Here is an 18,549-nt window from a genome sequence, read left to right as displayed (position 1 = left end):
AGGGGATGTAGGCAGCATAGAAATGCAGACTGCAAAAAGTGAAACGCACACATCTAACTACAAGAACAAGAGAAAAAAATAAACTAGCTTTACTGTAGAGGTAAAGGAAGTATAGAGCTAGTAAAACTTCACAGAAATGTAACTGATCAGCTGCGAAATGAACAAAATCGGGAGAGATGCAAATAATGGTTTGGCATATGTGAAACACAAATTCTATGCTACTGTTTGCATAAGTTCCAAAAGAAATGGATTACGCCTTTTGGAAAAATTGCGTCTTGGCAGGTAGATTCCCATGGTGCATAGGGAGTATTGAGTTGTCTGCTGTGTCTTTATACATGTAAAGAATCAGTTCTGTGGTGGTTTATTAGCTAAAATTTCCTAGTTTTCATTAATCTATGGGTGGATTATTTTGCCTGTAACTGTCTCTGCTTACCCCAGTACATTTCTGCTTTTTCTGCTTTCATAATTTGTTTGTTATTTACGCACAAGAAGAAATGGTCTAAATGTTAGATGGTGTTAGATGTACTACTGTTTTTTTTTTTCTAATAGCTCAAGTGACTATAGAGGAAATCACTCCACTTGTTCCTCCACAATCAGGAGACAAAGGACAAGAAGATTTAACAAGCTATTTCTTAGAAGCACTTTTGAAATACATAGTAATTCAGGTATGTTCTACAGTTTTCAAGCAAAGGAGTAGGAAACAACTAACACCTGTTTGTCCATTACAAGAAGACACTTTCTAGTAGCACTGCAAATGTATATAAAAATGTTTTAAACATTCCTCCCCCTTGCTGCCCCCCCTGCCCAGTGTCCTTTGTAAAAAAGCAAATTCTCCTAGAAAACCTTCACTTGTCTTCTGTGAGGGTTCATAGGTCTGTTACCACAGGGTCTTGCATCAGATTGCAGCGTGGAGAAAAAACAAGACTTGTTGATCACATCCAGAAAGCTGATTCCAGCTCCCTTCCTATTTCCACCTCCCTCGTCCCCACCCTGTTGCCTTCAACCAGCGGAAGGATCAACTAGGCTCTTTATTATGCGCATTTTTTGGTGGTCAGGGACTTCACTTTTCAGACTAAGGGGAACCTTCTAACTGAAAGCATTGAATTTTTGTGATACGCGCTTTTAATAAGTCTGAGCAAACTTTTGCTGGCCTTTCTCCTAGGTTTACACTTGGGCTAGCTGGCAAAACCAAACAGAAATAGCTTGTCAGGCTCAATAGCCTGACTGCCAGTGTCTGTGCTTAGAGTCGTATTTTTGCCCCCAGCTATCTTTCTGGAATTTCTGCTGTTACAGTAGAGTAACCATACAGCCTCTCCATTCTTTAATGGAAACATTCTGAGTTACTGGAAAGCTCTGGTTGGTATAAATGTTCCAGGGTGTGTTTAAAGCATGATACGTGATATGGCTTTCTAGCAAGTGTTTATGGGGATTTTTGTTTGTTTTCTTTTTTTCTCTTTTCTGATCAACAAGATAATTTCTATACAGATCTTGCAGGCATAGTGACATGACTCCTGTTGGTACCTTAGCTGTACTTTCTGGTAGTTTAGTTTTAGGAGACTTGTAAGCTCAAGCATAATACAGTACACTGCACAGAGAAAACTTGTGATTACTGCTACAGCTCTGCAAGTGAACCTCTTCAAAAGAGAAGCGATGGGAAACACTGCGTATTTGGAATACTTCAGATCTGGCAAAGCTTATGAGTTAGCAGTGCAGCTATTTTCAAGCAGAACCTGAGATCACACTTTCTTAGCGGCATTGCTGTGTGAACACTAGGGAGTAAGATTTTGCAGATCCCAAGCTACCTAAAAGGCAGATTATGCAGCTAAACTGCGCACAGAAAATGAAGACTTGAATGAGTATCTAGTACATGGTGTCCTCCCCTTTGTACTCTGACGCTTTCATCATCTCAGCCAGTACTACAGGTGCCTAGGACAGGGCATGGCAAGAGCTCTCATCAAAAACTGTGGCTTAGCTGTTATATTTTATGTAGATGATTTGGTGGCCAGTTGGCTCATGCTGCTTCCAAGCCTGCTGTGCTGTCATATGCCCAGCAAACTGCTTGGCTGCATGGCATGCTCTAGGTGTTCCAGGGTACTGCCTTCTGGGTCAGACTTGTCCAGTAAAACCCAGTTGGGTTTCTATCCAAAAGTTTTTGTTCATGCTTTTGCAGGTTGTGCTGGAGGCAATGGATGGTGGCAGAAATATGGCCAATGTTAAACTGAAACATTTAATGGCTTCCTTTTATCTGTCTTGCTCTGTGAACTTGCAGTGCTGGAGTGATCTTCAACCTCATTTTGTTGCTTCCAGCATCTCCCAGTTTGAATAGAAGTCATCATACTTGTGATCTGTAGTCTAAGCTTAATGATGACTATTCAGTTTGAATAAAAATACCCCCTGCATTCTTGAAGATAACTTCCCTCTATGTGATAACTTGGTAGTATTATATTTACCTTTGGATAAGTCATTGAAACAGGTGTCATAGAACTTGTTTGCTATATGAATGCTAAAGTCTTTTGCTCAGGTCTCTTTAGAGGCGCTGATAATTCCAAGCTGAATAGTTATTTTTTGATATTAAGCTCTGGTAAAGGACTTTGTGTCCTTTCTACATATTAGTCATCCATTCCATGGAATTATATTGAGAGGGAGTATATATGTATATATATTCCATTCTAAAGGCCCATTGCCCTGAAAATAGGTCATAATAGAACTGTGGGCTTGGAGTAAGGAATAGAGGATGGGGGAAAAAAAAAACAGGGGGGTAGTGGTGGGGAGCACTTTTCAGAAAGTTTCCTTTATATTATTTATGGTAGACTTCACAGATTACCCAACTCTACAGGCAGATGGATTCTCCAGGACAAAGTGGAAACTGCATGTTGGGTTTATTATTAAGGAGAACTTACCATGCTTTTCAGTAGGAAAGCATTTCGTAATGGGGAAGGCTTAGCACTCATGATCCATGAAAGTAGGTTTGTGTAATTCATCTTTAAAGTTGTATATTCTGCTGCTTGTGGTTGACAGATTTCTTTGTTTCATAGTGCCAACTGCACAAACGAACCCAAGTACCTATTATAATGAATATATGGACGCTTGTTAGTCAACATGTGTAAAAAGAAATTGGTGCACAAATGTTCAGAGTAGCATTTGGTAATTGTCCTTTTCTTATAAAAATTTTTGAAATAAAACCCTGGTTTTATTAAAAACAGTCAATTTGGGTTTACTTCCTGACTTGGCAAGATGACGATAAAAGCAGATGTGTTTCTATTTGTTTCAGTATGTGATATGTTCTGGTTAATTTTGAAGCAACATTTTGGAAGAGAACAGTCTTTGTTTCACTGACATTTCCTAGCTAGTTCCTGTTCTGTCTTTCTAAAAGTGTTTATTAAAATGCATATGATTTTGTTCCAGATAAATAACTTAGATGACTGATGAAATGGCTTCTTTCTCTTCTACTTCTAGAAATTTACTTTATGCAACTTCATTTATTTTTTTTTAAAGGTTAAGAGTTTAGAATGGAAGAACAAGGAAAACCAGGAAAAGGGATTTTCATTTTTATTCTCAAATTTTAAGAAATACTACTTACCTTCTATTTTCCCAAACATCTGTAAGGAGACCAGCTTATATAACCCTATACTTGGTAAGTGTTAACACACCTGATAAAATCATTACCTTTTCTCTAATAGTATAGCAAAGCAGTTTTTTGCTTGAGTCATGTTGCCCATAAAGAACATTGTTAAAAAAAAAATAAAAAAAAAATTTCGTATGAAAGAACATGTTATGGTTCCTGTTCATGGTTTTCAATTCTGTGTTTGTGGAGGCACCTGACCTCTTCATTAAAGTCAGTCTTGCTATATTAACCTGATTCCGGTAAATTAAATGTTCTCATAAAATAGTTCTTTAATGTGACGTCTGTTGTTGATTTAAACTGTGCTCTGAAGAGAAACTACTGCTGCTGATATAAAAGGTGTTAGTGTGCTGTTCTTTGCGGGATGTTGTCTTTATCTGTACAGAATCGTGTTTGCATCATACAGTACTTGCTCATAGTTCAGTCAGGGCAAAGTTGGTTGTGTTTTTGTGTCAACTGTATTTTGTCAAGAGCTTGCAGTAGGAAGAGGAAGTTAGGGTTTAACACAACCTTTAAAGCTGATGGTGCTGGAATATATCTTTTCATAGAGAGTGGAATTTTAGGTATTTGCTAAGCAAATCTAACTGGAGTTTTGTTCAGAGGCTTTTAGCCCATTCTAAACTGGAACATTGTTTGTGTATCTTGATTTTGCTAGCTCAGGTTTGCATGCACCCAATGCACGTGTTGGTTGTAAGTCAACAGAGTTCAAGACTCTTGTTTGCAAAGCAATACCATGTACACAGGCTTTAAGCTGCCATTTCATTACTTGAATAATATGGACACCTCACTGGTCCCCTTACCTGCTGATGCACCGTCGCACAAGGATTAGTAGTGATCTCCAGCCACGATTTCATATTCTAAAATCAAGCTGTCAGGGAAGCTTGTTGAAAAGGTCTTACTTTCTGCCAGTCCATGTACATGTATTTGGATTGTGGCTTTCTTCAGAGATGGATGTTTCAAAACCGTGTTCTCCTGGGAAAGACAAACACTGGACCTTCTCATTTAGGGGAGAAAAAACAGTCTAAATCCAGCCATAAGCAACAGTAGAACAAAAATTGTGTGAAGATACTGAAGAGGTTCAGTGATAAAATAGCTGCAAGAGCAATGGTAAGCAATGCTGAGAAAGCAAACCTATTGCTGCTTGATGTCCTTGAACAAGACACGTGGAAACAATATTTTCTTGTTCTATGAAGATCTTGATTGAGTATTCCACAGAAGCGTTACTATAGTCCTCTCTTTCTCTGTGAACCATAAACAAGAAACTTCCAAAGCCTTAGTAAAAAAGAGGACAATGGGGAAGAAGAAGAAGAAAAAATGGGCACAGACCTCCAAAACTACTGTCAATGCCTTAAACTGTGCCAAGTCAGCAACAATGACAAGGATTTTGGGAAGAATACAGTGATGAAAACAACAGAAACACTGGTGAGTAGAATAGTCTTTTCTCCTCTAAGAAGTTCTTCTCTGGCATGCCTCTCCCCACCATATTTGAAAACAATCCTGTGCCTGTTCTGAAGGAAATTAACACCTTTTAGGGAGAAAACAGGGCAAACTGACACTGAGCTTGCTAAGTCAGAAGATCTAAGATCAGAAGTTCTTCTGCAACTGGTGTAATGTTTAATTCAGGAGAAGTCATGAGGTACAAATCAAAATAGTAGTGTTAGTAAGCAAGCGTTCATATGAGGCATTACTGGAGATAGTATATTGGATTAAGATTTTTTTTTTCTTTTTCTTTCTGTTAAAGCAGATTTTCAGATAAGTATATCAGTTACAGTAACGAGCAATGAGCATTCCGGTTACAAGAAGCAAGTATTGTGCCTCCTCCAAGTTCTGGCTTGAGTATTACAGGCTTAGAAATAGAAAGACAGGGTTAGAAGAGCCCATGAGATTGTTTTGTTTTGTATGTCTTTTAACATCTGTATAGATTCTGTAATATAGTCTTGGAAACTTTTTAGTCAGAATGACAGATATGGCAGTAAGATTCCAGGGGCATTGTTTCTTCCATCATAGTAACTTGCCTTTCTGTGCCACTTCCAAGCCATTTAGATTTGGCTGCTTCATTTGCAGGGAGACAATAAAGTGGGCTGTCCTACAGCTCTCTGCAGCTCTTCATTCCTTCTGAAGCCTTTATTGCCTTAAAAAGTAAGCGTGGTCAAAACTACAAGTGTCCACCATTATAACTGTGTTTTTGCTAGCCTTTTCAATTTCTACCTTGTGTATGTCTTCCACCATCTACAGCTTCCTGCCCTTTTTGGCACTAGCTTACACCAAGTTCCCAGAGGGGGAAGGGGGTGTGTGGCGGGGGGGATTAACCCAAAACAAAACAGAAAGGAGAAATGGGAGGTCAGGGCAAGGCAGTATTTCCTCCTGTGCTGTTTGAGTCGCGCTAATAAATTTCTGGTTTGCTTTGGTTTTACATCAGTGTCCTCATCTGGAGCCTTGACACCTACTTCCAAGATGGACAGAAATGTGAAAATATAAGAATTGACTGACGGAGGACACGTTTGAGAAGCAGCTGCAGGAATAAATACAACTGCAAGAGAATAGAGAGAGAGGATGTTCTGAGAGGATATTGTGAGACTACAGAAGGAGACTGTGTGCTGCAAAGACATGTTTACTGGATGTCTTGTCTCTTTGAAAATACTGTCCGAGTGCTGTTACTGCACGGCCAGTATTGCAGCCTTCGCACCCTGCTGAATACTGGTAGATATCAGAGAGAACTGATTTTTGCATCTTTAAATACTGCGCTACCAGGCATTTGGTTCCTTTTCCTGGTTGTGCTGTTATACATGCTTCTGTTTAAGATGTATTAATTTTTAATTTTCTTATTAATCTGCTGCATTCCACAGAATGAAAACAATGTACTATTTTTTTTATTTGTAATAAATAAACTCTTTGTAAGCTTTTAAAAAAGTATTCTGTGCATTTGTTACATACTTAGGTGGATGAGTATGCAAGAGTCATGTAGTTTTTTTCCTCTAAAAAAATCATGTTTCCATTAAAAATAGCGGATGTAACTTTAAAATCTGTTCTGGAAACATTCCTCAGTTTAGCAGCATCATGATGAGTTTATGACTACTTTTGTATGTGGCTGTTGAAATGACACCGAGATATACCAGCTTGGATATCATCAATACTGATGATGGATGTTTTGTGTATTTGTAATGTTAGTGAGGAAATGTTTATAGCAGTCTGGCAGGTAGGCTGTATTCATTTCAAATGCTTAAAAGTATATATGGCTGTCATAAGTTAATTGCCTAGATTGTAGCTGATTATTTCTTTGCTGCTATCCAGTTTTGTTTAGCCTGCATTATGATACTATAACCTGGCAGAAGTTATGCCGGGATCCCTTAGAACAACCCTTCACCTTGCATTAGGAAGATACGGTCAGGGAACAACTTCATATTCTTCAGCATGACTATTTTGCATTTTCTTTGACTCCCACCATTAGTATCTTTGAACTTCTTTCTGGCTTGTAAAACCATGGAACATATCTCTTGTGTACCGCAAGCTATAGAAGAGTTGGGGCAGTGCTGAAACACCATGTCTGTCCAATGTATCCCTCTCTGTGTCTGGATAGGACCATCATTTTCCATGGCTCCTCCTTTTTGTGGTGTTCGTTTTTTTGTTGTTGCTTTTCTTTTTGGGTTGGGTTTGGTTTTTTTTTTGTGTGTGTGTGCTGTCACCAGATGAAAATCCTCATACTGAAACACCAGCAGCAGGTTGTGTATGACAGCACATGTCATAATCAGTCCTCAGACAAATTTTCATCTACTTTTTGTATCTGAGCAGATCTCATACTTGCCCTTCCAGAACTAGGAATAGAGTTGACACACCACTCCCAGAGAAATGTCATTTGCACCTGAAAGTTTTGTAGCTGCTTCAGATTGATTTGTATTGCAGAACTGTTCTACACCCTGTCTTGGGTTGTGAAACCCAGAAATTGCATTTTGCAGTGTTGACTTATACATGGCTGGAATTGAACTGGGATGTTGATGTCTATCCCTGCAGAAACGTGCATTATGCACAATTAAAAAACTGTCTGTCCGTGTGTCCCCACCCAATCTTTGTAGTGTTTTTACCACACATGTCAATTCCATCCACATTGAGATACTAAGGACTGTCACTTTTTTTTCTGAAGCAGATTCAGGAATCCTGATGACACTGTCAGCATCTTTGTCACTAGCACAGTAGAGAACCAGAAGAGCTAAACAGTTCTGAACCATTGTGTAGAACACAGGATGGAGAAAAAGAAATTGTAGGTTATAGTCCCCAGATAACCACAGTTCCTGCCAGCTGGCGTGCTGCGGAGCATCATTGATTACATTCCCTGCAAGCTAGTACAGAAGCTATGGCCATGGAATCATCTTTCAGCTAAGTCAGAGGAGGATGCAGGTGCCCTTGCTCTGGCAGCAAAGTCCAGCAAAAATAGATAGTGCAGATGTGGCATTGCTGCAAAGCCACATGAGTTTCACAGCTTTATCCAGGATTTGTCTCTGTTCTATTCATCTTTCACCTATTGCATTTCACCTATTGCTTTATCCAGGATTTGTCTCTGTTCTATTCATCTTTCACCTATTGCAGGCCCAGAAGAGGCTGTGTTTATTGCAGCTGCAGTTAGCGTACAGTTTGGAATTAAAGCTCTCCCACTGTAGCCGTGATTAGATGTTGGGATCTGTATTGGTAAAGAACTGATGACCGTTACCACTAATTATATTGCTTTATTGTGGATTGCTGCAGACCAACATAGAGATCTTTCTAGGGATGCATTAGGAAAGGTAGTGATCCTTTGCATCTGAACTGCATGTCCTTTTCCTAGTAGGTTTGATAGTAGGGGATAAGTGACATACAGGACTCTTAAAAGGCTGTAAAATGGTATGAGTTGCATAAATTGCTGCTTAGTAACTTAAACAACTATAAACACTTCTTAAGAAATTTGGCGATGTCTTAATTCTGTATGAAAGTTGTTTTCTTGTGTAGGCCATATTCTAGTCTAGTTAATAGTTATTTTGCTACTTAGAACTCATTTGTGGTTTTCAATTAAAGTGTGAAGTAGTGAGTTTGGTAAAGTTTGTCTTTAAATACTGAGTATAGCATGTAGCTTAAAAAAAGCTGAAAGAAATTAAATGTGTTTACTTGTTAAGGAAAAAAAATGCAAGCAAGGCTGTAAGGCTATAGAAATCACTTTCAGATAATAAACTAAAGGTTATGCATAGCAGAAACGAGGTGCTGTCTGTTGGACCAACAATATTGTCTCCCTCCAGGAGAAAATTACAGCCTTTTGATACCTTATAGTCTACTTTTGAAATTTTCTGTATCACATCCATTTTGGCACATCTTGGGATGAATTGTGCAACAGCGAATGTGAAAAAACACCACCTCTGAAAGTTCATGTGTATGGTTTATGGTTTTAGGGTTTCTTTCTTAAATAGAGCTTTCTCTCTGCACATGTTTTTAAGATGATGTGTTTCCTTACAGATATACCACAAATGAGACCAAAGCCACACTATGTAATGGTTAAGAAAGATGCTGAAACCAATGAGGCAATATATTGCACAAAGGAGCCTTTTATTAAGGCTCGTGTTATTGTCATTCGATGGTTGGTGTCTTTCTGGCTTGAGCCAAAACCTCATACAGGACCTCATATTCCTGGGATGGAAGGTGAAAATGTGCCAAAGAATATTCAGGTAAACCCAAATGTACAAAAAAGTGGGTTTTTTCATGGTTTTGTCTTAATTCTTATGTCAGCAACATGCCCTCCTCCAAAATTATAACTAATGAAGAATTAAAAAAAGGAGTACCTAAACAAATTTTCTGCTTATGAATTCACTTTAGAAGGACTCTCTATGCTTCTTTTCTTTTTTTTTTTTCTTTTCAAATTCCGCTATTTTGTTTTTAATCAAATAGACAAAAGAAGCCTTGAAATGCAGTGAATCCTATCTTTGGGTTTTTTCCTAAATTCTTTGCACTGTTTTAAATTATACTGTTGTATAACTGAAATTGCACTGTTCAATTGTTGTACTAAACATGAGCTGTGAAATATTCTTTAATTTTTGTTTCAGAGAGCAGCTGCAAGCATGGCTTCAAGGGAGGACAGCAAAAATGACAGTACTGATAAGCAGGATAGAAATGCAGAGCCAGAACAATCTCATTCTAATACAAGTACTCTAACAGAGAGGGAACCAAGTTCTTCCAGCCTCTGCAGTATTGATGAAGAGCATTTAACCGATATTGAAATTGTCCGGAAAGTCTTTTCTTCTAAAAGAAGCAATGTTAATTTTCTAACTGAGATTTTTCGACAGGTAAAGACCCTCCCTTACAATGCAATAATCCTGATTATTGTATTATAAATGGTCATTATGTCATGGTTTTCTTTCAAGAGCATTTGCTAAGCAGAACGTTATATAAATGTACATTTTTTTTTTCTGTTATCTTGCCTTTAAGGTTTAAGAATTGAAAAGTTAAAATTCTGTAATATTTTGTCTGCAGAATATCCCAGTTCCTGATTTTTCTAATTTTATTTCGTTACTAACCAGTTCAACAACATTTGATTTGGGCTTTACAGTTCCCCGTAGGCAGGAATGTTTCATGTTTTCTTACATCAACCCTGGAGCTATTAGAGCTCACAACCAAGCATAGTAAAATAAGCTTCCTTCGTGAGTCTGCAGCTGTTAAAGAGCTGTTTTAGGAGCAAGTCCTTACCTTGATAGCCTTCATCAGAAGAGTGGGACAGGTGGCTCTAGAAGGTCACAGCTTCTGCATCTGACTTTACTGAAACCAGAAATGTTAGCTGAGCATATTCAAAACCGTGTTTCTCAACTGGAAACTATTAAACAAATTGTAATATGGAGTCTTTCTTTGTAATGTGAAAATATGTAGCTTTGAATTCCGTGTGGGAGAATAGAACCAGATAGGCTTTCTTTATGGCTCATGCTATAGATCAAAAGATGAAACAATTTTTCTGGATAATAGTAAAGAAAAATATACTATATTCTACTATACTATATTTCAATTGAAATGCACGACACTAATTTCTTTAAATAGAAGAAAACTAAACATTTTAGAACTCCAGTATGTCTGGATGAAAGGATATTTTTGAATGAGGCAAATAAATGTCAGAAGTTTATCCACGTCCAACGTGTTGAAGAGCTTGGACACATTACTGAAGGAGATAAGAGTTACCCAAATTCAGCTGCCGCTCAAGGGCTTAGAGAATCGGAGAAGTTGAATGTAGAGTCTAAATTATTGATGGTCTATTTAGAAACTGCCCCCTCCAGGGAAAGCAGCAGAAAAGGCAATTTTCTTCATTCTTTTCACAAGGCACTCCGTGTTATGTAGATTATTTACATTTCATGTGTGGTTATGAGATCTCATCTAAGTCATTGTTTAGCCAGAAGTTTTCAGTGTAAGTTCATTTCTAATATGCCAGATGTTTGTAATTTTTCTAAAACATTGGGGCTAAGTTATTTCAGTCAGGAGGAGGTTTCAGCTGTACTGAATGGTGGGAGGATTGTCTGTAGAAAAAGTTTTCTGCGTTTTAGACTCCAGGGTACCAAAAAAACGTATTTGGACTTGCAGAAGACTGTTGAACTTGATGAGTGATAGTGTGTGACTGATGAACTTGTCAGTGGAATTCTGTAATACATGGCAAATTCTTTTTAGTGTGATAGTGGCATGAAATGTCCATTTCCAGAGAGACAACACACCGCTTGTGTCAAGTGGGCACTCCTAAAGACATGGGCAATGGGTTTTCAACATTCACACCATGGACTCCATAAAATTATGTGTTAGTGTGGTTTATCTGTTCTTTTTTAAATACAATTAGGGAATTGTAGTCTTTGGTAAATGTATTTATAGTTAGTTAAAACCTGACTAATGTTAAAAGTTTCTGATCTTTGACTAGTCAGTTACCAGTACAGCAGATATGGAAAACCTCCTGAAGAGGGCACTGACTCGCCATCACAGTGACTCAAATGAACGAATTTTTGAAACAATGATTCTGAAGTCTTTTCAGGGAGTCATTTGTTTTAAGGATACTCCTTTGTAAAATCTCATTTAGCTAAACATAAGATACATGGCTACCAGTAATGCATGTCACTTGAATTTTTGTTAGTCATTTAGAATCGATTTAACTCCATTCTTCTAAATCCTCTGAATGGAAGATGTTTTAATAGAAATTTATGCTTATTTGTTTTGCGTACTATTGATGAGTGTTTGGACCTTAATTTCAGCAGGCTAGGTGTTGAGTAAATATGCCTGTATGGATTCTCATATATCTCTCCGTGGCAGTGTAGTTTTCAAAGTGTTTTCGTGTTAAAATGATATTTTTTTTTTCATGTTTTTAGTTTACAGATTAAGAAAGTGATCAAGCATTTAGGTTTAGGTGTAATTTATTTGTTAAGAACCTACAGTTGCTGTGGGGTTTTTTCCCCTTATCCCTTAGAACCTGTACGTTATAGAGTCCAACTTGATTTCAAGTATTGTAATAATTTTTTTGTTTCTTTTCCTACTCACAGGCATTTCTGTTGCCAATATGTGAAGCAGCTGCCATGAGGAAAGTGGTAAAGGTGTATCAAGAATGGATTCAGCAAGAAGACAAGCCTTTATTTATGAAAGAACCTGAAGAAATAATGCAGTGCACAACTGTAGATTGTGATGAAAGTGTCGTTGACCACAATTCATCAGAGAAAGCAAAGGAAAGAGAAGAGGTAAAACAGTGTTGGTTAATATTTGTGCGTCTTTTGGAAATGCTAGTAGGCAGAGAAGAGGCCTCCTAGACAGATTATATGTGGTTTAGTTTGATGTCAGAGCATTTGTGGGGGAGAATCAATGGTAATTAAACAGTGCGTGAATGGGCTACTGATTTGATCCGTTATATGTAGATTTTTAATATGGTTAGTTCAATTTAAAATTTCATTTGGTTTTATGAACTATTCTCAAGATGTGGATTATACAGTATGCCAGCCTTCAGCTGTGTAAAAACTATATAGAAATAAAAGGATGAGGAAAATAGTAGTTGTTTCATCCAGATACTTTAAAATAATTGTTACAAACTTCTTAAAATACGGTTATGTCTTTAAGATGCATCTTAAACATCTCTCTGCCATTGTTTATCATTTAATATCGATTGTATCCTTTTTCCTTTAATATAAAAACAAAATATCTGTCTACAGATCTATAGGATTTTAAGAAAACAATATTTTTCAGGAAAAGGGTATGAACTCCAGTCATGTTAGAAATTCAAACTGGGCAAGAAATGGCTGTTACGAAGACACTTTGCATAAAATGTCTGAAATTGATACTGAAGAGCAAAATGTACGAGCTGGAGTGCAGTCAGTATTGCAGGTATGAAATAGACTTAATATCTGATTTTCATCCTCATAATAAAGCTCTTGTTATCAGTACATAAAGAGTGGAATATAATGCAATACTCCTGCAAGGGAAACCCATGCTTCGTCAAAGTATCTCAGAATTTTTTATATTCTTTTAGATTTAAAAAGTACAATGATAAATAGTGTTAGAGTAAAGACAGTGGTTCACTATGTCTTTATTGACCTTAAGTAGGACAATGTATACACAGGTGTTGGCTAACACAGTAAAAAAATCTTTTCGTTTTGCATCAGGACATATGTTCTGCTCTGCATCGTATCACAGAAAAAATAATTCTCATTTGAGTGCCACATCATCAAATTACTCTAATTAAGTGTTTAATGAGAATGCTTAGAAGCTTTTTTCTTTTAAGCTATTAGTCACCACACACAAAATATGCAAACCTGCAGTTTTGCTACTCTGAATAATAAATTGTGCAGGGATATTTTCTCATCTTTATCTGAATTACAGATTGGATGAGCATATAAGTCTTTGAAAAATTTGATCAGGCACCACAACTCTCTAGTTCAGTGATATCCTTAAGGAATGGGAGAGTTGCAGAAGTTCCTTAACATAAATTTTCTAACTGCTTCGGCAGGGTAGAAATTGTGTTAATTTCAAATGTTCAGCAAAATGCTTTACTGAAGTTGAGGATATAGAAAACGAATTGTGTATAGTTTGAGGGTCTTTGAAATGCTTTTAATGTCATATAAAATGTGTGCATTTTATGTATAATACGTGCATGCACATACATGTATATAGATGTGTAAATGGCTGTAGCCTCTGTAATATTCTTTTATCCAGAAGAAAATTGATTCTAAACAAAATAAAATAGACATGTGCATTTGCCATTCCACTGGGTGCACTTTTACCATGGGTGACCATGCTAATTAGAACTCCTTATTTTTACGACAGCTTGAATGATTTCCTAAATACGGTTTCCGATTGTGCTGTTATATATAGAAATATGTTATCTATAGAAATAACATTGTTATTGTAACACTGTATTATATAACACTGTTATATATAGAAATAAACTTTGTAACTGAAATCACTTAAATTCAAAGATGTTACAAAAATTTTAGCTTTGTAATCTTTGCATACAGTGACTATTTAGATTATGAAGTGTTTCTGAGAAAAGAAACAGTGAAGTGTATCTGTTTGCCATCTGTTGCTAAGGTTTACACATCTGAGAATGCCTAGGAGACTCCTCATGTTGGAGTTTCTTAGAGAAAGGTTCATTCGATCAGCAAATATATTTCTTTTTTTTTTTTTAGACCAAAATGGAGTCAAGACATCATTCTAACCCAGTACAATGTCTGAATTTGAGAGGTTTCCCAACCTGGAATCACATTTGACTTTTTTTCTGTGAATCAAGAATCCCAAGATTCTGTCTTGAGTTTTCTTCCCATTTAATTCTTGCATAGACTTATTTCTAGGCACTTAGAGTAGGGTATGTTCATTTGTGGAACATTCTTAAATTAGGACATTGAGGCTAGTGAATGTAAAGCTGCACACTCATAGTTTTTAATGATTAAAACCCAAAGCCCTCAGTAGAGGCAAATTACAACTGTAGAACAAATGATTTCCTGTACATGTACATTAAGAAAGACAAAAATTCAGTGGAAATCTAGGGCTCACCATTGATTCAAATACTTTTTAAACTTACTTAAAAATATAACGACAGTTCAGTAGTAGCTCCTGTAACTCCTACAGTGTCCTTGCCTACTTTGTTTTCATCATTTTCATTCTGAAAGCTCTAATTCACTGTCCACCAAACTCGGCTGCTCTGGATAAGATATCCTGTTTCCTATTTTTGGTAAGCCTTAGTGATTACAATGGGATGAGTGCTTTAGTTTCTCCCCAGAACGTGACACAGGCCTTGTCATGCTGAAGCACACACTGTGTACCAGGACTATCTCAAGTAGTTTATATTATATTAGTTAGTTGCTGGCTTACAGGTGGAACTTTTGTCCAGTGGACTCCTTTACTGGGACATTTTTGTCCATCTTATTAACATAATTTTATTGAGTAGTTTGTTGTACCATGTGTCTATAAGAGCAAAAATATACAAATATGTTTTGTAGAAAAAAATGGGGGAAAAAAATAAATCAGTGTTATTGTTTCTTTACCATCACATCAAGCTAACTTATGTTTAAATATATACTTCTGAGTGCATATGCAACCTTTTCTGTTATTTATAGATTTTTCTCTTCCTGGTTATTACCAACTGAATTCCTGAAAATGTCAAAATGCTTCAAGCTCATAACATCCACTCTTTTCTACTTACAGGTTTTTATAATAAATTCTTCAAATATATTCTTTCTTGAACCTGCAAATGAAATTAAAGCTCTGCTGGATGAACACACCGATATGTGTAAACGCATTCTTAATATCTACCGGCACATGGTAGTCCAAGTGACTATGGACAAAAAGACATGGTAAAATGCTAACACTTTTATCTTAGATTATTCACAAGACATGTGAAAATTTACTTGGTAGTAAACACAGTAGAGTGGTATTGACTGTGTGACCCAGTTTCTCTAAATCAGTAAATATGTGGACTTTACCATCGCGGACAAATTACCACAGGAAAAGAGGTTATCTGCTCTGCTAAAGCCATTAGTAAGCATATAGTTAGTTTGAGGCAGCTTAGTTCTCAGTGGAAAAAGTAGTAAGGTGGGATATACAGACTACTATTAAGGAGCTACTGATGACTTTTATCAAGGCTATTTTGCTCATGTGTCAAAGTGCTAAATATGAAAATATATATGAAGCTTCACAGCCGTATTTAAAAATGAACAACAAATCCTCAGATAAGCATGGGTAACTATTATAATCAGATGAGGGTTGCTCTTGATCTGTAATTTTGTACAGGAGTCTGTGTACTGTTTAATTGTTTCGTTCCTTTCCAGTGCTTAAGGTGCTTAGCAGGTACAAGGGACCCACTTTCAAATTCATTCCTGTTATTTCCCTCTCTCCTTTAAATAGCTGTCTTTAATGAGGTAGTATATTGCCACTGTTCTCCATTGCAAGGAAACAGTAGCAAAGGGATTTCAAATGGCTGATTTACTCCCTTGTAACTTGCATTCAATCTGTTACTAGTATTTCCTGAACTCTGGGTAAGTAGAGCTGGCATTATGTGTCATACGAAGCTTGTCTCCTCTTGTGAGGAAATAAGGAGTCAGTTCAAGGCCAGCCACTGGGAAATTTGAGAGTAATAATTGAAAACAGATTCCACTAGATTAGTGTTTTCTTCCCCAGTTCCACTTCACTGTAAAGAAGTGATTCTAGACTGTGATGGCAAAGATTGTGCCACGCAAAATAATTGAACTATGTTAATGATAATGTAACATTGCAAAAACCTGTCATTGATACCAAGAAGAAAAAAAAAAAAGTAAAAGCTCAGTTTGGAAGTATAATTAAAACCTTGCCTAGTTTCAGGCCGTTGAAAGTGGTAGCACTTGAATGACCTGGCAAAAGTCGTTAGAGGACAACAGGGGTTTCTCACTCTTAAGTGTGAAAAGAAGATTGGTGTAATTTCTTTTGCAAGAACCAAGTTAGGCTGTTTGTAATCACTATATCCTGTTTTGGAATGCGTTTGAGCAAGTCAAGCTCAGTTATTATCTTTAAAAGTATCCTGATATATACCGAAGTATATCAAAACAGTAACTCCAAGTTTAATGTTGTTTTGCAGGGAACAGATGCTACTTGTGCTGCTCCGGGTTACTGAATCTGTGCTGAAAATACCACCCCAAACTTTCTTGCAGTATCAAGGAAGAAAAAACTCCACTTTAGCTGGAAGACTTGCAGGACCTCTTTTCCAGGCAATTAAACATAACTTCACTTTAATTAATCCATCTTAATTTTGACCAAGAGATTAGATGCAACAACCACTGTTGGCTGGTTTGTCATCTGAAATCATTGATCATGTTACCCAGATAGTGTGAATGGTGTGGGTTAAAGAACTGGCTACATTTGTTACTTTTCTGTCCGATATTTAATGACACTGTGACAATGGTTTTTGGTTTATACTTGCAGAGTGCTGTTGTGGTGGCTTCTCTGTAAAGAGGATCTGTAAAGTTTCTAGATTCTGTAGCAGGAAAAAGAAAAGGATACACAAAATATGAATGATGAGAACTAATTGAGAACAGTATTACAAAACTTGTAAGATACTGAAAGATCTTTCATGAGTCAAACCAGTTGTTCCTGTATCTAAGTCAGAAGCCCATGTTAACATAACACTCAGTAATTCATGAAAAGTACGTGTGTACTGGTGAGGAAAAGAATGTCAAGACTATACAGAAATTTCTGTGGCAATTAGAAACTTTTTTGTAAGCAGTAACATTTGAATGTTGTCATCTTATGTTCGGAACCCAACTTTTCTCACTTTATTCTTTTAGACTCTTATAGTAGCTTGGATCAAGGCAAATCTAAATGTGTACATCTCTCGAGAACTTTGGGATGACTTGCTGTCTGTAATGTCATCTCTGACATACTGGGAAGAGCTGGCCACTGAGTGGTCGCTGACAATGGAGACACTAACTAAAGTATTAGCTAGAAACTTGTATAGTCTGGACCTCAGTGACCTGCCATTGGATAAATTAAGTGAGCAGAAGCAGAAAAAGCACAAAGGCAAAGGTAAGACAACACTGTATACACATCGTGTGAATTTGAGCTGGGGTAATGAGATGTTGGGCACAGCAGAATTTTGGTCTAGCCTTTTTGGTATGTCTAATTAGGCATCTCTATCACCTGAAATAACTCAGTTTCTTTAAGATAAGGCAGCTTTTTAGAACCACCACAAAATCTCTATGTAAAGATTCAGTCCTGCAAATAGGCAAATATGAAATGTAGTTCTTAAAGGTGTGTTGAATTTAACCTAAAATGTTATACTGTAGTGGGTTATGCCTTTCTCCTTTCATCAAAGGAATTACCTAGTTGAGTCCCAATCATAACTTCTTGAAAGGAACTAAGATTACACATCTGGTAAAAATTAACTAGTTAGCAAGTGGCTATTGCAAGCACAATTGGAATATTGATCCTGAAATCCAATGAATGTTGTTAAAAGATTAAATGTAGGATGAACATAGTTTTGTTTGGGTTCTAATTCGTCTCTAAGCCATGGTGAAGACAGGTTTTGTTGGAGGTCTTGTTGGACTGCTTAAGAGAAAGGATACTTTTAATAATCCATATGAATGGTACCAGCTTTTAAACTGATTCCTAAACAATGCAGGAAATACTCCATAGTACATAATGTGGGGAGAGGAGGTGGGTACTTGCTTATAATGGTACAGTTCTGAAACTGGTAAGGGACAGGAAGTCTGTCCTCCTGGATAGAGTGCTGGATTGAGAGTTGCAAAACCTGGATTCTTTTCCCAGATTGGAGACTTTTTGCATGTGACCATGAGCAATCACTTCTGTCTTTGTTTCCACTTCTGTTAAACATGGGTAACAACACTGTTCACCTTTTTAAAGTGCTTTGAGATCTAATAGTGAGAGGCAGGATTATAATTAGGGTGAGTAACAAAGAAGGAAAAAAAGTGTAATTTTTAGTCTAC

The 18,549-nt window shown here is 36.9% G+C and overlaps 1 protein-coding gene across 1 annotated transcript in view; it reads left to right on the top strand.

Moving 5' to 3' along the window:
• RALGAPA1 (Ral GTPase activating protein, alpha subunit 1 (catalytic)) overlaps window positions 1-18,549 on the top strand; it is a 122,982-nt gene that overhangs the window by 5,156 nt on the left and 99,277 nt on the right. The window contains exons 6-14 of the mRNA XM_009886954.1: window positions 550-665; window positions 3,496-3,634; window positions 9,098-9,306; window positions 9,682-9,921; window positions 12,136-12,327; window positions 12,827-12,964; window positions 15,281-15,429; window positions 16,686-16,815; window positions 17,392-17,629. Of these exons, the coding sequence (XP_009885256.1) occupies window positions 550-665; window positions 3,496-3,634; window positions 9,098-9,306; window positions 9,682-9,921; window positions 12,136-12,327; window positions 12,827-12,964; window positions 15,281-15,429; window positions 16,686-16,815; window positions 17,392-17,629 (1,551 nt within the window). The remainder of the gene's footprint in view (window positions 1-549; window positions 666-3,495; window positions 3,635-9,097; window positions 9,307-9,681; window positions 9,922-12,135; window positions 12,328-12,826; window positions 12,965-15,280; window positions 15,430-16,685; window positions 16,816-17,391; window positions 17,630-18,549) is intronic.

Source organism: Charadrius vociferus, unplaced genomic scaffold (assembly GCF_000708025.1).
Source record: "Charadrius vociferus isolate BGI_N301 unplaced genomic scaffold, ASM70802v2 scaffold14, whole genome shotgun sequence".
Taxonomy (NCBI): Eukaryota; Metazoa; Chordata; class Aves; order Charadriiformes; family Charadriidae; genus Charadrius; species Charadrius vociferus.
Note: the sequence above shows the minus strand (reverse complement) of the source record. Positions and strands in the feature narration are given on the sequence as shown.